The following is a 26,284-nucleotide window of genomic DNA, read 5'->3' as shown; positions in this document are numbered from 1 at the left end:
ATCATTTGAGACTTTTTTTTTTAATGACTAAATTGATATCAATGTGTTCCTACTTTCTATTGAATCTTCTTGAGTTAAGATTTTTACTAATTATAGTAAATTAGGTGTTACAAAACAAAGGAGCTAAATTGTCAAAGAAGGAGCTGGAACTGTGGGCCACAACGACATGGGCAATTTGGAATGCAAGAAACAAAGCATACTTTGAGAAAGTTTAGACACAACCTAAAGTCATTTTGGATGTAGCTTTAGCATTGCTGGTGACATATCAGATGCTCTTGGCCACTCAAGCAAACATGATTATGGTGCAAAAGGGTCTTCGTTGTTTTGTTGGTTCAGAGGGAAGCCTTGTATGTTTTTTCTTCATAATTTGTATGGCTAACAAACTAGCCTGGGCTGTGTGCCTAGGTCTTTACCTTTGTACATGGTTTTTTATTTCTAAATAAAAGTCATTCTATCTGGTATCTCAAAAAAAAAAAAAAAAAAAGGTGTTACAAAACAAATTGTTTGAAATTTATAAATCACCTTAATTACTATAACAAATATATGGTTGATAATTAAATAAACACGGATGCCATTCATTTCTTTATTCATACCAATGTGCTTATTGACTTAAGCAGTTAAGGAAGTAAACGAAATTTAGGACTCTCTTTTAACTTTGAGAATTATAGGCTTTGGGATGGTTTAATTAGTTTTTAGTGTTATTCTCTATTTGGATACAACAAAAGTGCTGAAATAGAAAAGAAGATGTTTGATCACTGTAAAAATGCTGCAACTTTATTTCAATAATTGTATTGGGAAGAAATGAGTAAAACAATACATTCAAAATTTTCTTGTGCATCGCACAGGTTAGCAATTAGTGAGATTAATTTTGTATGATATACATTTTTCATGTATATAGTTTCATACTTCTTTATATATAAATTTTATCTTAATTTTCTTAATTAAGAGGTAGCAGATGCACATGCTGCCAACACTAGTATATAATAAAATGTATATACCGTCACATCTCAGCGTAAAGTAGACAAGTAATGCTAAGGGATAACCTCTTCCACGCGGTCCTTCTAAGTCCAAAGAGAGCCCCACACGTTTTTTACTTTTGTGGAATAACTATCTTTCGCCAGCCTCTCAGATATCAAGTGAAGAAGTGAAGAACCTTTTCCTACCACCTTTCACATTACCTAATACCTACCACTTCTACTCACAAGAATTGTGGTGAAGAAAATCTCTTTCCTTGAGAATCCGCAAAACCAATTCTGCTAAAATGGGGCACGAGTGAAAATTTTCCATTCATAGATTCGGCCCTGTAGATTTATCATTTATCGTATATCAATATGCCAGGTACAAAAGCAAAAAGTTAAAAGTTTTATAATTTTTTTTCTTGTAGATAATGTTAGGGTCATGTGTTTTTTTTTTTATGGTACTCTTTGGGCTGCATTCCTTAATAAAGCATAAGACCTCATCTTGCCTAAGCGATGTGGAATTCAACCATGATTTTGTTCTACCTCACCTCACCCTGCTTAAGAGGTCTTTCGGCTTTTTGGATCCCCCACAAAAGTTATATCAAATTTATAATGATGCATCATAATAAGCTTATACCTCATTTAGGATAGATAAAGCTTTTCAACTTAAGTCAAAATCCACCTTGAGATGAGTAATTTGATATGAAATGACATACAATTAATCTTTGATCTTTTAACCATTTACAACTGTAGGATGTTCTTATCTTCTTGGGTTAAAGTTTATTAGCATAAGCCTAAGCCCACCTAAAAAGTACATTAAATAGAATGGATATACAGTTAATTTAAAAAAAAAAAAAATTTTCTATTGATAAAACAGAAAGGGCTGGTACAATGAAGAACCCTAGCCTCGGTTAATACCCGTTATGAACTGCAAAAAAACACTTGCATCCCTGCTTCAGCAAGTCAGAAGTGTCTTCCACAATCACTTCTAATCTTCAAGGAAGCCTTCTCTTCGTTGTGTAGATATCCTCCAATATATGACTTGCAATAGGTGTGAAAATCCTTTTCACTTAGCTGTCAAAATAAAATTTTTGATTGCCAAACATTTTAACAGTCTTTTTTCTTGATGTATTGCAGCTGAAGCAACCAGTAAGCAGTTCTTCATGTGATTTGGCAACAAAAGCTGTCATCACCCCCTACCCAGCTTTCTCCAACTTGGAAGAAGCTTGCCAAAACCCTTTAGCAGTGATCACCAACTGCCAACTATCAGGAGATGTGCACACTCTAACAAGCCTCTCTGGTCCTTGATCTCGAGGTTGCAAAGTCTGAGTTGTTTTGAAAGCACTTGAGTACCTGCAAAACAGAGACTTAGATAGTATTTGGACAGATTAGATAGAGCTTTCTATCTTTGTTTACAATTTATAAGTAGAGAGTGCTTATGTAAATCACTCTTTAGAAAGTGCATTAGAAATTAAAGTCAACAATGTTTTGCCTTCTGGGGTTATACCAGCTAGCAAGCTTCCCCAACTCCTTAATATTCACATATGTTTTGAGTATACATGGCCTCTCCTCAACTACTCCTTGATGGCTCTCTGAACTTTTTGAGAACAAGCTGGCTGGGGCTTATAAAGTTGCAGACTGTTTTTTTTTTTTCTCAGATAAGATTTTCAAACTCCCAAGATGGATATTGCTTCATCTCCAAATATCTTGACCTAACATTTGACTTTTAATACTATAAATCAATCCCAAATCACAAATCTGAGATCCTATCTTTGCATGCAATTGCATTCGGATGCTTAGGAAAAAGCCATTTTAAAATGAAAGCTACTCAAAATTATCCTGTTCAATGTTAAATGATAAATATGACTTATGTTATACAACCTATGTTACCCAATAACATTTTATTTACTTCATGAAGAAAGTGTGAACATCATTTCATCGAAGGAAAAAATATATGTTAGAAAAGAAAAGTGTGTGTGCACACACATCCATGCTACAGGGTACTCTTTAACCAGAGGAAACAAAACAAGAAAATCCTCTATCCTAGCAACATTACTAATGAGAAAGCATGTCACCTTGATATAAGTTTCCCAAAGATCAACATTGGCTGTCATTTTTTGGCAAATTTCATCACTAGCAAAGCCATTCTGAATTGGGAGATCCTTTATTTCCTTGTAATCTTTCATCAAGCTTAAATTTTGAACTTCTAGTGCATCTTTACCACATAGAATGCCAAATCTTCTACTGCATGATGCAATCATCCAGGTTGAAGCTTGAGGATAGCATGAAGGGCCAATTTTATTCCTTCTGTGCAATTGCCTAACTCAAGATTAATATCATCCGTGAGAAACACTACTAGTGAAGAATTGGTCATCCTCTTCACCTATAACTTCAAAATAACTGTTGTTACATGCAAAAATTTATTCTCAAGGGTACCAAAGAAAAATTCAAACAATTATTTTGTTTCATATCAATCTCAAACATTACTGGAAATGGGGAGATTTCACTGTTTTTATATGACACTTCCAAGAAAACTAAATGCAATAATTGCATTATTGGGAAATTAAAACTTATGACAACAATACTTTAGTCAAAATTTTTACATGAACTTATGCTTGAGTTTTTACATGGCCTTCATGTATAATTATGCAAATGCTCATAAATTATTTGGGAGGTCATAAATTGAATGTACAAATCCTTTCTAACTACAGGTAGTATAGAGAGAGAGAGCATCAATCCCAGCCGATACTCCTCAATGTCCAGAGTGTGACTTTAGTAATATTTCCTTTCATCAGTGTTGTCATTTTTGTGTATCAAAAACAAATATTTGAAATTTAGGAGAGTTCTATTATGGTATATTTATTCATAAGAACTTAATTTGAAACTTACGAGAGTTATTTGAAATTTTGCACCTTCAGAAGAATCCAAAAATCTCACCAAATGCTGCGGCCTGTTATAGGCTTGTGAAAAGAAAATCTCACTGACTCCATTATATGCAACCAATATCTTGACCCACATGGTTATACCCTCCATCAGAAGCTGGATTTCCATAAATCAAGTAGAAATAAGCATAATTATAAATTCTACATCAGATTTTGGATAGCAATGAAAAAAATTGAGATAATGCAAACGATGTTCTAGGTAAAGGAACAACACAATGAAAATAAGCCAATATAAGTAGACAATAACTTTCTTGAAACAAGAAACATTGTAATCATCAAATTGGGTCTTCATTGTTAAAATCTACATTGCATGAAGAAATTCTGCAAATTCATCAAAACCCCTTCAACATATATAACAACAATTTGTGACAACTTGGAACATATTAGTTTCTATGAGACCAAGCATCAGGATGCACCTGGATTTGTTTGTATATAAGCAACATAATAGGACACCAAATTATCTAATGATACAAGAATGGATAAATGGCAATTCACCTAGGTATAAGAACCCACCTAATCTCAGCAGTTACCATTTCTCCTGTTTCTTCCCAAGATAACCCACTATATTGAAGAACCTTAATGTCATTATATTGCCTTCTCAAATGTTTGTATCTATGCCTCAGAGCAGCTTTGTCATGATGAGACCAATGTCCCATTGAACAATTTTGACCATTTCATTCCAAGCCTTGACAACAGGTCCATGACCTACTTTATTCCCTCGAAGAACCTGGTTTCATAACAAATCAATGAGGTTATGATGCATTGTTGATGACTACTTGATGTCGAGCTCATTCTCAGACATTCACTATCGAGAATGATAAATCTATTGGGTCCCAACAAAATCTTCATGGAGATTACTATTCATTCATCAAAACATTGCATAGTGCTCTTTACTTCAATACACTTGCGAGGACAAGGCTATCGTTGTAACAAGTAATTGGTAATTAATTTTTATTCATTAAAAATAGATTATACTTCTTGAAAACACCTCACCACAAGCTAAAACATAACCAATATAATTTATATCAGTCATAATGCATTTAGTTCTTATTTTGTTAAAAAACAACAAATTAAAAAAAAAGAAAAAAAAAACAATCACTTCCAGAAACTAAGCAAAAAAGAAAAAAGACCATCAAGACCAGTCCAATCAATCAAGTATTTGCAAAGTCAAATACCTTGTACTCATTTCTCTACAACACTTTTCTTTTACCTTTTTTTGTGTTATTGGGCTGGGGGATTAAAAAGTGGTAATTTCTCTCATATAATAAAGACAGGTTTGCAAAACATGTCTTATCAATTAGGTACTAGTTAGGTCATAATTTTCTTAGCTTACAATAAACTATAAACATACTACTGATTCTTGTGCAAAGCAGACCATGAATGATTGCCCTTTAGCATATAGATTTTGGAGAAGCTAAAAGGCAATTTTCTTCAAAATATAATAAATTCAACTGGGAAAAGAGCCATCTATGTTTGGATTGATTCAAAATAAAAAAGGGAGGGGGGGGGGGGGGTTGCTTATGACTCTTTCTTGTTTTAAGCATACTTTCAAGTTTCAAGAAAAATAATTATAATAAAAATAATAAAGAAATAAATAGATCTTTCGCATAACCAAATTTATCACTATGCACAGCAGGGTCAATATAAGCATAACACTGATAGCAACGTTTCAATGCCAATGACAAATGCTACATTTCTGCAAAATATGGCAGGATATAAAAACACACCTATATTCAGCTCTTGAATAGCATGATATCATCAATATCCACCAAAGAAAGGTTCCAACAATGATTTAAGGCAAACATCATTTTTTTTTTTTTTTTTTTATAAGCAGAATTAAGGTAAACTTAAGCAGAAACCTTTTTCTTTTTGGTTTTTTTAATCACAATGATCCTCCAGGGTGTGACAACTAGTAACATTTTCTAGACATTTTGCCAATGCTGCTGCCCTGTTCCATCAATGGTCCTCCATGGTGTGCCACTGCCAACCCTGTAATTTTTTTAAAAAAAATAATTAAGTCAAATTCCAGAATTAATTTTATTTTTGTTTTTCTACTTTTTTGGAAGAGAGCAAAAAAGAAGGTAGATGGCCTGTTAGTTAGAGCTTCTCTGCTCCATATACATTGACTGCAAGCTATTGACCATATTCAAAGAAACAAACCCAAATCATACCAAAAATAGAATTGTTGCAACTCAATGAAGGTTAAGCAATAAAAAAAAAAAAGAATCAATGAGCTATGGAATGAATATTTCAATGTCATAACAAACACAAAAGATATCAAACAAAGGCAATACAATGGAAAACAGTTTCAAAGTAATAACAATACCTTGCAATGTTTTTTATGAAATTTGATCAAGATGGTCTCATTTTCTTTGACTGTGGATATGGACTGAAGTCAGAATCATCTATTAAAGAGGAGGAACCCATGTCAAACCCATCACCAAGGGTTGATTGAAATCCAAAATCAAATTCAGACCCATTTGTCACGACCATAGAAAGCCCTGAATTAGATGACAAAGAAATCGAGGATGACCCACCACCATCCATAGCACTTGAGATGATACAATTGTCCGAATAGCCTGAATGCACTGAAATTGGTCCTGTTGAATATGTGGAGCAAAGCTGCTTTGGACACTGGCAATGGGTTTGTGCTAAACACAAACATGTGCAGATCCTTGATTGTAGGGGCCAGTTTCTCTTTTTGCTAACTTTTTGTGATTTTTGAGGAGAACAAATGCATTCTACATGGACCCCTACCCTTTTAATCTCAGGAACAATTTTTCCAGAATCATTAGAGGCTTCACAGAAAATCTGAACAAGATTCCGATCACCTAGATTCAAGTCCTCAAATAGTATCTGCAATGAGCTCTGAAGTCTACAACAAAACACCATATGGGCATCATATTTATAACTAAAACATGAGCTTTCAAACAGTCGTTCACTACCATTGATGGAAATGACAGCATGATAATTAACATCGCAAAGAAAATCCTCTATCATTTTAATCTCAACACACAGAGTAATTGTTGGAATTTCTGGACCAATGAAGAATGATATTGAATTTCCATTGCGTTGGTGGTTTAACCAATTTGGAATCTCAATGATCTCATCCCAAGGTAAATCTACCAGAAAGTTATAGTCACTAAGGAAGACAAACTCCTTGGGGACACTCACAGGGGATATTGTAGAAGATGAGTGGGGGTGTGGACCTATTAACATGTGGCTTCTCACATCTAAACAAGGTGGTAGATTTGGTGGAAGCCTTAATATTTCTGGAATCTGCATGAGAATTCAACAAATTACATTTTAGCAAAATTAGTCAACAAGTATTTGTGAAGGTAAAAGAAACTGTTTCTTAATAACTATAAGAGAGACCTGAACCAATATTTCCCTTGCTGGTGCAGATACATATCTTACACTTCGTGGAAGCCTTGGAATTTCCTCAAGTTCATAGCAATCTTCGATTTCGAGAACTTCTAAACTCTGAAATCTGTCAATGCGTTTTGGGAGGCTAACAATATCGCTATTCTTGATATATAATTCTCCCAATGTAGGGGGGCAACAATAATTCAAAATAAATTCCATTTCTGAGAGATTTGAAAAATCCCAGAAAGATAGATGGTACAAGCTTGGAAAAACATATTTGGAAAAGCCTCCGTAAGAATTGCACAGTGGCTCCTCGTCCTTCGGAAATGTGAAATCGCCAAGAAGATAGAGAAACTTAAGACATTGTAAGTTATAGATGCTACCTGGAAGATGTAGCTGTCCCGCCCAGATTCCGAGACCTAAATGAGTAATCCCAGTGAGATTCCCAAATGACTGAGGCAACTCACTAATTCCAGTCCCGTACAAATATAACCCCTTTAAACTTTTCATTTCTTGCGAAATATTGGGGGGGAACATCTTAAGGCTTTCGCAGAAATGAAGATTAAAAGATCTAAGAGACTTCATCGAGAGAAAACTCGGAAGAGTTTCAAGTTTTTTGCAACCCTTAAGGTCCCACACTTCAAGCTTATCAAGACGCCCCACAGAGTCATCAATCTTAACTAAATTTTTACAGTACTGAAGTTTCAATTCCTTTATGTTTGGGCTCATTGATAAGTCGGGTATTTTCAAAATGGATTCACACCGACTGAAGTCCACATAACTCAAGGTTTTGAATGCAAAAACCTGTTGATGAAAAAAATTCAAAAATTAAATTATACATTTTTGATTCTCAAAACATATATATATATATATACACACACACACTTTTTAAACTTTAAAAAATTATTTATCCAAAAAAAAAAAAAGACCATACCTGCTTGAATGTTTTCTCTAATTGGTTACCGGCCATGTTGAGTACAACCAGATTTTTAGGAGAAAAATGGGATGGAAGCAAAGGGAATGGATATTCAGGCCAATCAAGCAGATTTAACCCATTGGGAAGATATTCAAGGCGTCCTTGGCAACGTACATTGTGAATTGTAAGCAATCTAAGATTTTTCATCTTACAAAATATTTGTGCATTCAATTGCAACTCTATTGGCTCAGACGGATCCAACCTTATGCTTTGAATTATATCTGACCCCTAATTGAAAAACGTAAAAAGTAAATCACCAAAAATATAATACTTACTAAATAATGGGTAAAACCTTACTACTGCTACTACTCCTAATAAAAATAATAATAATAATAATAATAATAATGTGATTATATAAAAAAAAATAGAGAAGATGAATCAAAACAACTCATACCATATCTTCAGTTAGTACTTTAAGGACATCCTCACAACGCCATAGTCTACTTTGTTCTCCTGGACTTTTTGGTGATTCTTATCGAACAATTTCTCTACCCATTCTTTGTAGCAAATCATGCATCGACAATTTATTAAAATGATCAACAGTCACAAGACATTTTTCAATAAGTCTTGAAATACCATCAATTGGTTCTAAATCGCAACCTTCTAGTATATCCACAACCTTATCATAATTCATGCAATATCCCTTGAAGAAACATGCAATATCAAGGAAAATATTTTGTTCATTTTCATCTAATCCTTCATAAGTTATTTTCAATATCTCTTGAATATTTCGTTTCGGACTTTTTTCATACTTTTTTAGAGCACTTTCCCATTGAAGTTTTGGTCTTCCATACAAATCAGCACCCATTACTTCTAGAGCTAGTGGAAGGCCTTTGGCATAATGTATAACTTTGGGCATAAGTTCCAAATAATCTCCATTGGGTTTGTTACTACGGAAAGCATGCTTACTAAAGAGTTCAATAGCTTCTTATTCATTTAATTCCTTAACCTCATATTCATAGGTTGAAATACCATTTCCAAGAGTTACAAGCAAGCGTTTATTTCTTGTTGTCGTAATGATTCTACTTCCAGCAGCAAATTGATCACATTTTCCAAGCAATTTTTCTATTTGGTCCAAATTATCCACATCGTCAAGTATGATAAGAACCCTCTTTTGGCAAAGCCATTTATTTATCATTGTGATTCCAATATATACATTATGCACTTTCAAATTCCTATCCCCTAAGATCTCAGAAAGAAGTATCTTTTGTAGACATATTATGCCTTTATCTGTCATTGACCTCTCTCTAACATTCTCTAGAAAAACTTTTGCTTTGAAATGATGTGAAATTTTGTTATAAATATCTTTTGCGATTGTAGTTTTGCCTACTCCACCAAGGTCATAGATCGCTACCATGTGAATATCCTTATTTGATTTAATATCTAAACGTGTTATTAAAGCCTCTGCACAAGACTTTATTCCAATTGGATATTTAGCAACATGTAATTCCATCTGATTTAGTTCAGACTTTGAGACTTTTTCAACAATTTCTTGGATAAGTTCACGTTCATTGCTGCTGCCAATTCACAAAGCAATTTACGACATTTAATTCGTGATAATTTAAAAATGAAATAAGAATGTAAATTAAATGCAATGTGTTTAATTTGTACATCACAACTGAAGTATTGCGAAGTAAAGTAAGTAGTATGCAACTCATGGATTGAAGAAATATTATTTTATTGTCACTTATTCAGGGGTAGCAAATTAGCTTTTAGCACGAAAAATTGCATGGAAAGCTCGATTAGATGAGGATATAATCTTATTGGGATCCCACTTCTTTAGAGAAATGCATTAAGTTTTTCTTTTAAAGTATTCTAATTAATGTGCGGGACAAATTTCTAATTAATAATTGGTAAGATAATCTAATTTTATGTTCTTTTATTTCCATCGCTAAGCTGTAGCTAACTAGCTTAGTTATGACAAGAATAGAATTCTTTCATAATTCATTAAAATTCAAAGAAAAAAAAGTAGAAAACAATTAACTGTAGTTGTTATTTAACATTAAAGTTTAGTGGTCATCCCAAAATCATTAAAATTTTAAGGGTCTATTTAGTTGGGAGGATGGAAAAAAGAAGAAAAAGAAAAAATAAGAAAGGAATGAAAAAGTGGGAAGAATAAAAAAAAATTTAGTTTACTCTTTTGGTTGAAGAGTGGAAAAGTAACAACCACTTTTCTCCCCCAACCAAATAAATCCTTAAAAACCAACTAGCAAGAATAGTCACTAAATAAATACCTGTTATTGCAGTGCCATCCAGAAATTCCGGCTGCCTTAAATAGAGCTTTCCTCCACCTTTGTACTTTCTCTTTATCATTAAAATTTTCTTCATGTCTAGTTAGTGCTTTCCCAAACTTTACTTGTTGCCTACGAACTTCTGATGGATCCACCTTGTAAAAAATTGGTAACACCAACTGATTATTTTCCCTACACTCAATAATCTTAGCAAGTTCATCCAAACACCGAGCGGAGGATGCATAGTTTTCAGAAAATACAATAATTGACAACGTTGAGTTCTCAATGATTTTGAGAAGCCCTGTAGAAATTTCTTCTCCCTTTTCAAGATCATTATCGATGAAGGTGTGAATACCATGGAGATCCAAAGCGTCATACAGATGGCTTACAAAACCAAAACGGTTATCTTCACTGAAACTCAAAAAGACACCAAAGTTCTTGGGTTGGTGCGTGAAAGAGGAAGAGGAATGTTAGTGTATAGCGTATAGCTTAGACTAATTTAGCCCATTGGGCTTAGCCCAGTATACTGTACTTGTAGTTTACTCCATTTACTTGTACTGCACACATATCTAGCCTATATAAGGCTCTCTATTGTACATTATTTCATACACATTAATATACAGACTATTCAGTCTTCCTCTCTCACTTTACATTGTTAACATGGTATCAGAGCCAGGCTAAATATGCTTCTAATCTTCTCTCCAAAGCCGGTGTCACTGATAACAAGACTGTTTCCACTCCTTTGGAATACAATACAAAGCTCACACCCTTGGACGGTGAACCTATATCCGATGCTACTCGCTATCGTCAGTTGGTTGGCAGCTTGATCTATCTCACTGTTACTCGTCCAGATATTTCACATGTCGTGGGTATGGTTAGTAAGTTCATGGATGCATCTCGTTCTGTCCACTATGCTGCTGTTCTTCGGATTCTTCGATATGTCAAAGGCACACTTTATCATGGTCTGCATTACTCCTCTCGATCTTCTCTCGAGTTTCATGCTTATTCAGATGCTGACTGGGCAATTGATCCGACTGATCGATGCTCTATCACAGGTTTCTGTTTCCTGTTAGGTACTTCTCTGGTCTCGTGGCGCAGCAAGAAGCAGGATGTGGTTTCCCGTTCTAGTACTAAGGCTGAGTATCGTGCCCTTGCCGACACCACTTGTGAGCTTGTTTGGCTTCGTTGGCTCTTGGCTGACATGGATGCTCCACAGCCCACTGCCACTCCTCTTTATTATGACAATCGTAGTGCTATCTACATTGCTCATAATGATGTCTTCCATGAACGCACTAAGCATATTGAGATCGACTGCCACATCACTCGCCAGCATCTTAAGAAAGGAAATCTCCAGTTATTCTCCATCTCCTCTGCTGACCAGCCTGCTGATATCTTTACCAAGACTCACCCGCCTGGTTGTCTTCGAGATCTTATATCCAAACTCCAGTTGGCTTCCTCCTTGCCACCTCGAGTTTGAGGGGGGATGTTAGTGTATAGCGTATAGCTTAGACTAGTTTAGCCCATTGGACTTAGCCCAGTATACTGTACTTGTAGTTTACTCCATTTACTTATACTGCACACATATCTAGCCTATATAAGGCTCTCTATTGTACATTATTTCATACACATTAATATACAGACTATTCAGTCTTCCTCTCTCACTTTACATTGTTAACAAGGAAGATGAGGCTCCTTTGGTGGTCACAAGCGCCATCCGGATTAAGCTTTTTTTTCCTGGAGGAACTCTTCACGCGTAAACTGGGCCTTTATTTAAAAAAAAAAAAAAAAAAAAACCGACATTATAGTGAATTTATGTTATGAGAACAGTAAATAGTAATTTGCTTCTTACCAGTAATTTTAGGCAAACGAAGGTGAGCTGTAAGCCTGTAACATCTATTGAACGCTTTACATGTCCTTACCTCCCACACTTAAAACAGAAATCTGATACCCTAACACACTAGGTAGAATATGAATTTTGGACCCACAATTGGATTGGATGAAAGAGAAATCAATATCTCTTACCTGGAGTTTCTGATGCCAAGGTTTGAGGATAAGAGGGAATCCCTCAATGTTCCACGGTCCCAGCCCCCACCTGATGAAGAGAGAGCTGTCTCCACCGTTGGATTATTAGGGAGTGGGTGAATGAAAGAAAAAGATTTGTGGAATTATTGGATATGGGTTTAACCGATTGGGGTGAAATCTGGTAAGGTTATGAAGGATTGACGAATGGAAGAGGGAATTGGAGTTAAAGAGTGATTGAAGAAAGAGGTAGATGGGGGATTTGAAAAACTTGAACGACAGATAAGGTGACTGAATGCAAGCAAAAGGAGACTATAATGTAGCCTCGCTTTTCGGTGTGACCATCTTCTTAATAAACTTTCAAGTGCCAACTAATGCTTTTTACATTGCAATATCATGGAAGTTTCATAGAACCATTCCGTCAAAACTTTTAAAAATTTTATAGTGGAAGACCACCTTTTCACATGGTCTTCATTTCGAATCATTGTATATTGGTGATTTGTTCTAGCTATTGGCTGGCTTACTAACAACTACCTTAACTTTAGCGTCAATGATATGCAAAAGGGGAACACTTTGCTCCGCACCGCACGGCTTTTTCTTTGCAAAAGGGCCAATCACTGACATGTTGCTTATTGTTATTTTCCTAAGCATGATAACGATTCTTCTAAGAAAATATAAAGGAAAACTGTTAATGTTGACACTTCCACTTCAAAACTTGATAGTCAATTCAAGTTCTGAGAACAGAAAATAGATAGTAAATAGCATCTTATGAGTAATTTTAGGGAATCGAAGGTGAGTTGTAAGAAATCTATTGAACGCTTAACACTTCCCATGTCAGTACTTCGACAATAGGAGAGGTGAGCATACATTTACCCTGGGGAAAAACAAAATAATGTTATTTTTAAAGGTAGACAATAAACCCAACCCATACAAAGAAGAGAGTAATGTTAGGAGGAGTGAACCATAAACCCACCTATACGAAGATCATATTATTGTTAGAGATATTGCAATTTTTTTTTATAAAGATATTACAAATTTTATTATTTAAGCCTAACAAACTAATATTGCTACCAATAAAAATAAAAAGTAATTCAATCTTCATTTATTATGTTATTTATAAGTGTCATTTATTATGTTCTTACCACATTAGTTTATTCATAATTTTTAGAAAAATTTGTAACTTTAGCTAAAATCACTAAAATTTTTAGAACAAATAATTTATAAATTGAGGTGTTAGTGAATGTGATTGTGTCAAAATATTAATATTATTACAAATTTTATAACAAAAAATCACAAAATGATGAGCCATTGCATATAATTAGTGTCATTTTGACATAATAATAGACATAAGAGTGAATTACTTTTCATTATTGATGATACATTAATTTATAAAATTTATATAATAAAATATATAAATAATATGACATCCATCTTAGAGAAAACTAAAGTAGACAAGTGATAATAAGGAATAAGAATATCTTCTTCCACGCAATCCTACTTTAGTCCAAAGAAAGCCCCACACGTTTTTTACTTTTGTGGAACACTAGCTATCTTTTTTTTTTTTTTTTTTTTTTTTTTTTGAGAGGAACACTCGAAAATATAGGAGGCTGTTTCATTTTCTTTCCCTGAAATTATTTGGGAGTGAAAATGAAAAACAAGGACAGGGTTAGTAGAATTCAAATACAATTAATGCCATCTCTATCTGAAGCCGTAAGAGCATCTGTAGTAGATGTTGCAAAAAAAAATAATACCATTTTGACACACCAAAAATCTACTTTATTATTTTACCACATCATTTTACAATATCGCATTTATTAGATGTTCTATATTTTTATCACTTCATTTAAATATTATTATTTAATTCTTTTTAATTCTTATTTTATTCTTTCTTTATTATTTGTTCCTAACGGTAATATTTATTCCTAAATAGTCATATTTTCAAATATTCTTATTCTAACGGTAGCATTTTCAAACAATCCTCATAATTCAACTATCATATATGTATATATCCATATTTTCTTAAGCATTTTTTTTAAAAATAAAAATAAAAATAAAAAAAGTTAGAAACTGTCACCTTCGAAAAAAAAAAAGGTTGAACTTGTCAAGGCTCATATCAAAAGCCAAAAACATATGCAATCTAAAAGCCAACCTATCAAGTTGAAGTTGTTTCAATTGAACTAAACTACCAATGTAGTCCATAGAAAACTTACACAAATAACTCATATCCAATAACATTAACTCACATAGAACCCATTGAATTAAACATAGTTGAGCTTGCCACTTCGTTGATGACAAATGGTACTTAAATTTAACACAACAAAACAATTGGCTAATACTAAACTTAACACAACAAAACAACATAGCCAATGAGTTTTAATGGTAGCTTCATAAACAAAATGAAAGAAATAAACCAAATCAAAAGTTTTAATGGCAACTCCATAAAGAAGAGGAGACAAATAAACAAAAACAAAAGTTTTCATGACTCTCCATGTAATTGCCATAAATGTTCAACAAGATTCATTTGGAATTGAGAATGAACTTCTCGATCCCTAATGCATTGATGAACTTGAATGAACTCCGTAAATTCATTTGTCGGCTCATGTGACATTGGTGTACATGAAATCTCATCAATTTGTTCATAATCTAAGTCCACTGCTTCAGCTTCATCTCGCTCATCTTCAATAATTATGTTATGAAGAATTATGCATGCTTTCATAATGTCTTGTAGTGTTTCATGATAGAAAAATCGTGCAAGTCCACGTACAATTGCAAATCGTGCATGAAGCACTCCAAATGCATGCTCTACATCCTTCCTATATGCCTCCTGAGCTTTTGCAAATAATTTTCTTTTTAGTCCTAATAGAGATGGGATTGTCTTCACAAATGTTGACCATTTTGGATATATGCCATTGGTAAGATAGTATCCCATTGTGTAATCGTGACCATTGATTGGGTAATTAACTGCAGGAGCATGTCCTTGTGCAAGCTCAGAAAATACATGAGACCGCTCCAACACGTTAATATCATTATTTGACTCAGGTAACCCAAAAAATGAGTGTCATATCCAAAGATCATATGAAGCCACTGCTTCCAAAATAATAGTTGGCTCACGAATATGACCACAATACATCCCTTTCCATGCAGTTGGACAATTTTTCCATTTCCAATGCATGGAATCAATACTTCCCAACATGCTTAGAAATCCACAGTTTTGGCCATGGGCTAACAATCTAGCGATGTCTTCATTGTTTAGTGACCTCAAGTATTCCTCTGAAAAAATAGCAACCACTGTTGCAACAAATTTTTTCATACTGGTTATTGCAGTGGTTTCTGTTATTCTCACATATTCATCCATAAAATCAGCTGCTACTCCATAAGCAAGCATCCTAAGTGCAACAGTCATCTTTTGAAGGGGAGATAGACCAAGCTTTTTGGCAGCATTTCTTTTTTGGATAAAGTAAAGTTCATGAGCTTCTACCTTAAATAGGATTCGGAGAAAAAGAGAACGTCTCATTCGAAATCTCCTTTGAAGTAATTTGGGAGGATATACAGGTTCTTCGGCAAAGTAGTCATCATAAAGCCTTCTATGGCCTGCCAAATGATTACGGTCGATATACTGACGATGCTTACGTTGTGATGTCGAACCCATGAGAAGTTTTATAATTATCTCATCTTCATCTGAGTCATCATCAAGCAATTCACGAAAAAAAGAACGACCCATGGAGATAAACTAGAAGAAAACATTAGAAAACAATTATTGATATAGATGCAAGAAACATAATATGAAATGAAATCAATAACTTTAAAAGAAGGTTTGGTTGTAATTAAGATGTTATTGCAGGTTTAATTGTCATTATATACTCAGAAGTGTGCCACATAAGTTGGAATGTTGTACAAACCAAAAGAAAAAATATATACAAAGAGGAAAGAAAAAATGAAGAATGTTGCAGATCAGTCTGAGAGTTCTAGGGAAAAGGGAAAGCAGTAAAAACTTTTCTGATTATGTCATTAAGCAGTGGGATGACTCTTCAGTAATAACACAGTGTATATAAAGGTAAGTGCTACTCTTCTTTTTTTTTCTTTTATCTTTTTTGTGGAAGACAAACAAAAATTTATGGAAAGAAAGGGAAAAAAAGTTTGACAAATATCTAGAACAACAACCTAATTTGCAGACTAGAATGATAGTTTCCAAATCCCATTAAGTCTTAAAAAAAAAAAAGAATCATTTAACTTGATTTGTAGGCAATAAAGTGTAACCCTCAAGCAGAGGGAGCTGAAACAAAGTGTACCCTGATGCCTATCTCATTACCATCTAGAGTAGACTATCAATAAGACATATTTTGTTGTCTTCTATTATTTCCTTTGCACTTCTTTCAACCTTAAGAGCTTAGATTGCCGCATATAGAGGCAGTGCACACAAATGAATCTATAAAGCCTAGTCTATATTGTAACCAATTAAAGAGATCAAAGGTTTGAAGCAGGTGCATGTATATCTATCTTAGTCCTTAGAGCCTGATAAATTTAACCACGCCCAATTTACATTGTAATGACCTTCCATACCAAAACCCATCCAGAGCAATGAAATTTTAATAAGTAGTAGCTATAAATATACCACACACAACTAGAACAAGTCTCCTTTTAGTTCATAAACCACACAAGATCATTCATAAACAACGAAAACGAACTAAACTGTACATAAATTGCTTACACCCATCAATAACTGAGCCAAAAGTTCTCCAAAATACACAAAAAAGAACAACAATTCATAACTTAATTTACACTAGCACATATACCCAGAACATAAAAAACAAATTTCCATCAAAACAATCAAGAAAATAAAGAAAAGAACAAGAAAATAAAACAAAGTGCAGCATATAAGAAAGAAACTTGTCTCACAGCCACATAAATAGCTACCAGACTTCAGAAGCATATAACTGAAAACAGACTTCAGGAAGCCAAAGAAACACATAAATAGCAGTAAATAGCCACATAAACAGACTTCAGGCAGCCACATAAATAGCAGTAAACAGCCACATAAAGATTTGAGGTTTCAAACTGTATATACATGGCAATATCCCCCATTTGTTATCATCTAGCACACACATATATCTAATACCTACTACACAACCTTATCCAATGCCAAACTACACTGCAGCAGTCACTAACACGGCATGCAACATACAACACCAAAGCAAAATCAAGGCACTTACACAATGGCCTCTCAACCCAATCAGCAGTGTCAATAGCACAACACCAGCATTAAGCATGACAGTAATATAAATTCTATAGTAATATAAAATCAAACATAGAAAATACATGACATTTTATATAAGCTAAAATGTTAGGATTACTTAGATCACATAATAAAAGAGTCAAGGCCTTTTGCTAAGATCACAAAATACATATCAAGGCCTAAAATCAGCTACACCCAAAAAATGTCACAAAATACATATCAAGGCCTAAAATCAGCAACACTCAAAAAATGCCACAATATACATATCAATGCCTAAAATAAATTACTACCAAAATAAGGTTGAAACAAGACATCACCAACATCATCTCATCCCAACGAACAACTTGATCTTTGTTTTGCAAGGATTTCCTTTTTGAGTCCATCATAAAAAGTTCTTTGGTCTTCGTTCATGCCACTTGTGTCTAGCATCATAATTCTTTCATTCTCTTTCAACTCTTGCAAGTGAACCTTTTCCGCTTTGATACGTACTTTTTCTTTTTTGGCTGCACATCCTTCTTCAAGAATTTTCTTTTTCTTTTTCAAATATTCCGTTGCAACATCTTTCCCATCATCTTTTCTCTTTCGATTAGCCTTTTTAGCTTTTCTACTTATTGGCCTCTCAAAAACCATAGTGCCATCAACCCCCCCTCCTTGATCTATTGAATCTGGAGTTTGAGGCATTTCTTTTCTTGAATCTTCTTTAGGTAGAGTAGTTGCCCACTTTGGAAAATCCTTCAACATTAGCCAACAATGTTCATATTGAAAAAAGTAACTGTGAATTTCTTTAAACAATTCCCTTGCTTTTTCAATCTAAAAAAATTAAATAAATATAACATAATTAGTTTCTTCAAACAATTCATTTGTGTTGTAAATCTAAAAAAATTAAAAACCATTGCAAAATTTATACCTTGTCATCAGTCGTGGTTCCACTTTCATTCTTTGCTTCAATTTTAGCTAAGGACCCATAAAATTTAACTGTTTCCCTATTAATTGTTCCCCATCGGCTTGTTAGGGATGAAACACTACGTGTAAAATCAGTCTTATGGTCCTTGAAGTATTTTGCAACTTTGCCATAAAATGTTGTTTTATGTTGCTTATTACCATACACAGGATTGACATTGGTATTGAGCCATGCTACTACAAGCAGCTTGTCTTCCTCAGCACTGAAGTTGATACCACGTGTTGATTTTTTCTTAGAAGTGGCAACTTCATCATTCAGTGAAGAATCTTCGACTAACAAGGGACTACTTTCAGACACACTGAAAAGTTCATCCTCAAGATTAATATTCCCCTGTAAGACATCAGTGAACGATGAAAAAGGTCTTGAGTCCATGCTCTAAATAGATATGTAGATAAAAATAATTTAGGTAGTCCAAAGAGAGACCCCCAAAATTAAAAACTCAAATGCATATCTGAATGCACAAAAACAAGAATTATTGCAAATGATTTATTAATATATATATATATATATATATGGTTTCATGAAATTGTGACTGATAGGTTCACCTTTAACACATACACAGAGACACTTGTGAATCCACACCTCACTCTTTAACATTCTAAATTCTAAATGCTGGAATTAGATATTTGGTGCATATGGTTTTAGCCTAAATGCTGGAATTAATGAAAAAAATACATAACACAGAACACAACACATATGAACTATAGAGAGAATAGAAGTAGAAATCGAAATACCGAGAGAATCATAGAGAAGACGGAGAACTTACCTGTACGCAGTAGATGTAGAATGAATCAATGAAACCTTCAAAGAAATGGTGAATCGATGAAACCTTCAAAGAAATGGTGAATCGATGAAACCTTCAGAAAATTGGCGAATCGATGAAACCTTCACAACTAGAACAAGTCTCCTTTTAGTGCAAAATCTTCAATCTCTCTGCAAGTAGGTAAAGTAGTTTTACTTAGAGGGAATAGTAAGGACTGATAATAAATTCACTAATACTCCTCTTTAACTTCTATTACTAATTACAAAGAGCAATACAATATGAAGGACTGTGCATGAAAAATTACAGCCAATAGTGTAGCATTTTTTTTCCTCTGTATTTGTAAATAGAATTAATAAAAAAAATAAAAAATAAAAAAGAAGAAGAAGAAGAAGAAGAAATAAAGAGAAGAAGGTCCAATGTACCCTAGAATAATCACAAAAGCAATGATGAGTAGAGTTTCTAAAGATGTTATATTGAGCTAACCACAATATGCAATTATTTAAGCTCCAATAATGTATATTTTCATTCCTTTGGGCAATCACGTTGGGGTAGTGGTAAAAAATTGGATTTTTGTATCAATTGATGAAATTTTTGGTGGAGTTTGTTCCTTTTGTTTATCAAGACATCTTTTATCACAACTAATATTTTCACCTTAATAAGCAAACATAGGACTTATATGTCCAATGTGTTGATACCGTATTTTGTCCGCTCTTGATTTGCGTGCCAGACCCTAAAAATCTAAAAATATCATTTTCTCTCCATGGGGCTACGAGAACATCCAAAACAACATGGCGCAACCCGTTCGGGCACCGGAGCACCCGAAGTGCCTTTTTCAGCTAAAATGACCAAAATACCCATGGTCAGACCTAGTTTTGACCAAAGGTCAAACAAGGTCAAAACTCTCACAAAACAGTATTTTTCATAGTTTTACATCAAACCCAAGCTTCTCAGAGAATTTTGACAATTTTGACCAAGTTTGACCTGAAGTCGGTTGTGGGTGGGCCCAAAAACTATGATTTTGATCCGACTATCAAAATGGGTTGAAACCAACACCATCGCGAAGATTATCAAATCTCATTCCAACGACTATTCATGGGTTAAAATCAGAGTTAGAATGGCCAAGATATCACGAAAACCAGGATAACGCACCGATTGATGCACCGCTAACTTCCAAGAGCCATAACTTTTGATCCAATCGTTGAATTTTCAAGATCCATACCTTTTTGGAAACAGGAAGTCAAAATATTTCCAGGGGAGTCAAGACCAATCCAATCAGAGGCCTTTTGAGGCCGGTGGTCCTTGAAGGGTCGCCACCTCGAAAGGCGCATCGGGGCTATAAATAGCCCCAAGCACCCCTCAGACCAAAAAAGGAAGACATTTTCTAAGTTTGGCTCATTGCCCAGTTTCTCTACAAGTTTTTTCTCTCTTCCAAACACCCAAAAAACACATCAAAGTTTCTTAATTCTTCTCTCTTCACCAAAAACGCAAGGTATTGTTCTTATACCCAATCTTCTTTTCCTTAGTTCCACACTTTGGATTTGGGGTTTGGGGGTGTGGATGTAGCTTCTCTAGCTATCATCCACACCCCCAACCTTCTAAATCTTTTTCCAGCATTTGTCTTGCTTGAATAACATGTTTTATTGCTTTCTTAGGCATTTTTCTTGTTTTAGTGTGTTTCTAGCTTAGATTTCTTGGTTGTTATGTCTTATGCCATGCTTTATGCTTAGATCTACGTCCTTACATGCTTATATGTTTAGATCTACATGCTTAGGGTTTTAAGCCATGCTTTCCTTTGTTTCGTTCCTCTTCTTGCTCTATGTTGATGATAGGGTTATATGCTCACATGCTTGTTATGCCTTGCTTGGATCTATGTGTTTATGTGCCTTTTGCCATGTTTCGTGCTTAGATCTACATCTGTACATGTCCATATGCTTGGATTCATGTTCCACCATGTCCATGTGCTAAATTTCTACATGTTTGCATGCACGTTTCTATGCATATATGTCTAAATCCAGGTTTCCACATGCTTGTGTGCTTAGATCTATGCTCTCTACATACTTTATGCTATCTTCCACATGCTTATGCACTCCATACCATGTTTGTGTGCTTAGACCTAGGCCTTGTTTGTCATGCCATGTGCTATTGTAGCCCTTTTGTCGCTTTATCTTTCTTTCTTGTGTTTTTGTTCTAATGGTTAGGAGAGGATCTAGACCCTATGGTCTTTGTCATTGTCCATACACAGAGGCCCATATCAAAAGGTTTGGATCACCCATTTTGCATGTCTATGCTTGCTTGCCTTTATGCTTTATCTTCCATGCTTGTGCTAGCCTCTATTGTTCTAAGCTTTGCCACGTTTGACACCCTCAGTGGGTTTATGGTTGTGTGGTTACATCCGATGCCCATGAGGCCTAGTTTAGATGTAGCCATCTAGGAGGCATCGCCATGATGCCGATTGCATAACGCATACCTCTCCCTTTTTCCTGCTCTGTGCAATGCTATGCTTACATGTTTGTTTGTGCTACTTGTTGGCTTTCTATGCATCTTTATAGGCTTGCTTACATGTCCATGCATGAGTCTTGCTTGCTAGTGTATTGTTCATGCTTCAACACAATGAAGTTATGGACATTAAATCCAAACCTACATTTGTCTCTCGCGGACACCACCTTTTGTTTGATCTCTTGCTTGTTCGCCTTTTTGCTTCTTTGGTTGCTTGTTTACCTTTTTGCTTGTTTGCTCGCATCCTTGTTTTTGTGTTTGCCATGTCTACCCTGCTTATCCGCTTCATGCTTCTTTCATATGCTTCCCACATCTTTTCCTTGCTTGTCTGTTGATTTCTTGTCTTTGCCTTACGCATGGAGCTAGTGCATGGTCTCCTAGGCGTAAGCAAAAAGGGCGCGGGCGCAAGCATTTCTATACAAGCCAAGCGGCGGTAGTCAGTAGGTTTAGGGTCTAGCTTTTCCCATTTGGTTATGTACTCTTTTAAACCCTTTTCCTTCCTCCTCCCTTTCTCCCCTAAATGGTTTGTATTAGGCATATTATGCCGTGTACCATTCGTCCTCACCTCTAGAGTATGGTGACTCCTGTTTATTTTCCTGCACTTATATTTTGTGCCATGCTCTAGGGATGCAGACATTTACTTTCCTACTCTGTGTGCTCGCATTGTGCATGATGTATGTATATATATACCTACTCGCCCTTCTCTGGTGTGATTGTCACAGTCCGTGTCACCTAAGGCAAGTAATGCCTAATTTTCGCCACAAAAGTAAGGTGACATGTTGTCGGATTTTCGTCGTGAAAATCTGGCACTTTGCTCGAATGCCTTAGGAAAGCATAAATTAGGACCACACCCATTCAAAAGCCAAACATTAAAACCCCCATGCATACAAAGCCCTGAAAGTCAATGCCTAAATCATGTTTTTACTGCCAATTGCCAAACATTAAGGTTTTATCAAAACAAAGGACTGTCCTTGGACATGCGTTGTGGGGTGCCTAACACCTTCCCCATATGTAACCAAACTTCCGAACGTAAGAATCAAGGATTTTTGCCATCCACATTAGATTAGGAAAAATTCCCTTTTTTTTAACCTAGGATTGGTAATAAAATCAACTAGAAACAGGTGACCAATCACGCCTTAGAAAAACCTAATGATAAGTGGCGACTCTACTGACCTTTGGTAATCACCTAAAGTTTAACCTAGATTCCTACCGTAACGCCAAAGGTGGACCTACCTTCCTCCACCGAGAGAGAGAGAGAGAGAGAGAGAGAGAGAGAGAGAGAGAGAGCACGCGAAGCTCCCCACGAACACAACACCATCACATGAGAGTGGCCCTCCAACGAGGCCCCGTGCATGTAGGAGCTATTGCCACGATGGGTTGTCGAACGAGGGCCCACGACGACAGTGGCGGTTTTTCCACCACTGTTCCGATTGAGGCCGAGCGTCGACACAATGCACCTTAGAATATTCACAAAATCAATGATGAGTGGAGCTTCTAAAGTTGTTGTGTTGAGCTAACCATAATATGCAATTATTTATACTCCAATAATGTATATTTTCATCCTCTCAGGTATTCATGTTGGGGGAATTGTAAAAAATTAGATTTACATCAAAATTCATATTTTTGTGTCATTTGATGAAATTTTTGGTGGAATTTGTTCCTCTTGTTTATGAAGATGACTTTTATCACAACTTATATTTCACCTTAATAAGCAAATATAGGACTTATATAAACATATGTATATGGTGATGTTTATGTTTCCTATGTCCTATTACTTGTGAAATAAATTTCTACAATACAAATTAACTTAAATATTATAATTTTCTGAAACATTTGAAATGAAAGTACTCAAATCTATCTATCTATCTATCTATCTATATATATATATATATATAGCCAAAGATTAGAGAAAATCCAATTAAATTCTAAATTAGATTTCAATTGGAGTCTAATTTTCCGCTATGTGTCTATTTAAATTTTTAATTTTTGTGGTAAGTGAATTATTAGGTGTAAAAACCGAAAAGTTTAAAACAATTGAATTCTAAATCATATATATATATAATGAAAAACCATTACATATTTTAGAAATGTATGGTTTAAAAAAAAAATGTAAACTAATACCATGTATAATTTGAAACTCTTTTAATATATATATATATATATATATATATAAAATTTGAACCGTCTAATTGTGATTGTTTTTAATTGTACCCATGCATATGCACGGAACTACACATTAATACAAAATAAAAACAAATACAAACAATTGTAAGCTTGTAAAAAAAAAAATTCTGAATTGAGCAATATGTAAATAGTGATAACATCAAGATGCCACACACACACACACACACACACATATATATATATATATATATATATGTTGGATGTTTTTATTTGTTTTTATTTTTGTAATTTTATTTCAAGATGAAGTTCACTCTAGTGAGTTCGGACCATGAAGTAAGTATGGGCCAAAAGACCACAGGTTTTGTAAGAAGAGTTGAGTCATTTAATGGATGGCTGAAAGTGTAACACAACCTTATCATTCTATGGTCCTATAGATGCACTGTCCTATTTATTAAATATGTTGCGGTTAAGATTGAATCAAGTCAAAAGTGTTTAGGTAGGTTGGCTTGAAAGTAAAATTAAGAAACTAAACCATTTTGCTAACATGCTTTTGGCATTGATGATTTCCTTGTTTGGATTGAAGGGAGTCATTGTTTTATAAAGCAATCTCTTCTCCATAATGTAATTTCTTTTTCTAGTTGAATGAAGTTTCAATTTTTTATAAAAAATAAAAAAACTAAACCATTTTGCTAATGGTAGGAAATACAGTTGGTTTGGTGGTTGATTAAGTGTTGTTTAGTATGTGATTCCAAACAATAGTTTTCAGTGTTTAAACAATGAAAACTATGATTCTTAAAAAAAAAAAACAACGCATTTGGTAAGGGTCAAATGCGTTGTTTTTTTTAGGAGTGTTTGAATTACGTTGCTCATTTTAGGGCGTTTAAACTCTAAATTTGAAAAACTACTTTTACTAGATTTCAGATTTCAAATAATGTTGCTTAACGACACTTTTGTAAATATTTTGAAAAACATGAGGCTCACTTGGTTAAACAACACATATCAAACACACAATTATGTTTTTTTACATACTAAAACATGGTACTATTCTGAACACATTTTTACTTTATGAATATTGTAAACACGTGTTTTCACAACACTTTTTAAATCACAATTTTCACATCATTTTAAACAACAATACTAGAAATCTCCCACTAAATGAGCCCTAACTTGTCTTATAATGATATATATGGTAGGTGGATCTAATTTTTATAAATTTGTCAATGAATATTTTCTATTTAATTAAATCGAGTGATATAATTTACATATTAACATTAGCGTATTTTATTTTTTGAAATAATCATAAAATTTTAATTATGTTTGGTATCCTAAGGTAGATGAGCCGAAACTAGGCTCAAAGTTTTCAGGCCTTTCTTTCCACATTGAAGGCCCAATGCAACAAAAGATGTCTATTCTCTTTTGGGCATGAAAAACAACTCTGTGAAAAAGATAAGCCTTAACCCACAATTGGATCATTTCGCCCTCTTTCCTCCATTATCAGTTAAAGGAATTTGTATTATAGATGAAAACATGCCTTATGAATTGGTCATGTTAAGTCTAACTGTATGAATGTAATTTGGTTAGAGCACTAGCATCTGGAATGTCAAAAAAATTCTATTTTACACCTTAAAACCTACTTTATCTATTTTACCATCTCATTTTATAACTTACTCCACATTCTAGTTTTTATTTTTATGCCTAACTCATTAAAATAATATAAACTACAACAAAAACTAATACTAGTCTCATCACACGAGCTTCGCGCGTGCGATGAGTCTTTTTTTTTTTTTTTTTTTTTGTTAGTGGTCCTATTTTGTAGAAAAAAAAACTGTGTTTTTTTATTTTATATATATAATTTTTAGTTTGAAAATTTAATTTATAAGTGAATAAATCAATTTGAAAATTAATAAGAGAGTGGTCCTATTTTTTAGGTAATATTTTAGTAGGAGTTAGAGTTGCATTTTTATCAGATTGTCCTTTAATTTTGTCTCTACTTAAACATAGGAGTGTAAGGGCATTTTTGAACTAAAAAAATGAGAAATCCAAATAAGAAAAACCTCTTAAATAATAGTACAAGTTGTGATATCTAATAAAAAGAACAGCCAATGCAGCTGCTAACTGGGTTACAAGTTCAGAAAAAAGGATGTGTGCGCTCTTATGCAATTGGAAACATTTGCACACTCACAGACTCACAGTTTATCTAGTTCACATTATCTC

At 34.3% G+C, this 26,284-nt stretch overlaps 3 protein-coding genes across 16 annotated transcripts; all 3 read right to left on the bottom strand.

Annotated features, from left to right (window-relative positions):
• Nucleotides 1–1,617: 1,617 nt before the first annotated feature.
• LOC115987465 (disease resistance-like protein DSC1) lies at nucleotides 1,618–10,930 on the bottom strand. 14 transcript variants are annotated; one of them, XM_031111062.1, is made up of 10 exons: nucleotides 10,478–10,930; nucleotides 8,638–9,760; nucleotides 8,202–8,471; nucleotides 7,277–8,071; nucleotides 6,228–7,180; nucleotides 5,761–5,890; nucleotides 4,415–4,628; nucleotides 3,849–3,998; nucleotides 3,035–3,348; nucleotides 1,618–2,312 (listed from the first exon to the last, which is right to left on the bottom strand). In XM_031111062.1, the coding sequence occupies exons 2-5, from the start codon at nucleotides 8,638–8,640 to the stop codon at nucleotides 6,254–6,256; spliced, it is 1,995 nt and encodes a 664-aa protein (XP_030966922.1). In that variant the 5' UTR covers nucleotides 8,641–9,760; nucleotides 10,478–10,930; the 3' UTR covers nucleotides 1,618–2,312; nucleotides 3,035–3,348; nucleotides 3,849–3,998; nucleotides 4,415–4,628; nucleotides 5,761–5,890; nucleotides 6,228–6,253. The 14 variants fall into 14 exon arrangements, with proteins under 14 accessions (XP_030966922.1, XP_030966897.1, XP_030966938.1 ...); XM_031111037.1 differs by having other exon boundaries at nucleotides 3,035–3,342; XM_031111078.1 differs by having other exon boundaries at nucleotides 3,035–3,278.
• A 4,039-nt stretch (nucleotides 10,931–14,969) lies between these two features.
• On the bottom strand, nucleotides 14,970–15,422 carry LOC115952748. Its single transcript, XM_031069985.1, has one exon. The coding sequence runs from the start codon at nucleotides 15,420–15,422 to the stop codon at nucleotides 14,970–14,972; it is 453 nt and encodes a 150-aa protein (XP_030925845.1).
• A 129-nt stretch (nucleotides 15,423–15,551) lies between these two features.
• LOC115952740 lies at nucleotides 15,552–19,059 on the bottom strand. The gene is made up of 3 exons (XM_031069973.1): nucleotides 18,634–19,059; nucleotides 18,216–18,458; nucleotides 15,552–16,223 (listed from the first exon to the last, which is right to left on the bottom strand). Exons 1-3 carry the CDS (start codon nucleotides 19,057–19,059, stop codon nucleotides 15,552–15,554), a joined length of 1,341 nt encoding a protein of 446 aa, XP_030925833.1.
• Nucleotides 19,060–26,284: the final 7,225 nt, after the last annotated feature.

The sequence above is a fragment of the Quercus lobata genome, chromosome 1, assembly GCF_001633185.2.
Source record: "Quercus lobata isolate SW786 chromosome 1, ValleyOak3.0 Primary Assembly, whole genome shotgun sequence".
Taxonomy (NCBI): domain Eukaryota; kingdom Viridiplantae; phylum Streptophyta; class Magnoliopsida; order Fagales; family Fagaceae; genus Quercus; species Quercus lobata.
Note: the sequence above shows the minus strand (reverse complement) of the source record. Positions and strands in the feature narration are given on the sequence as shown.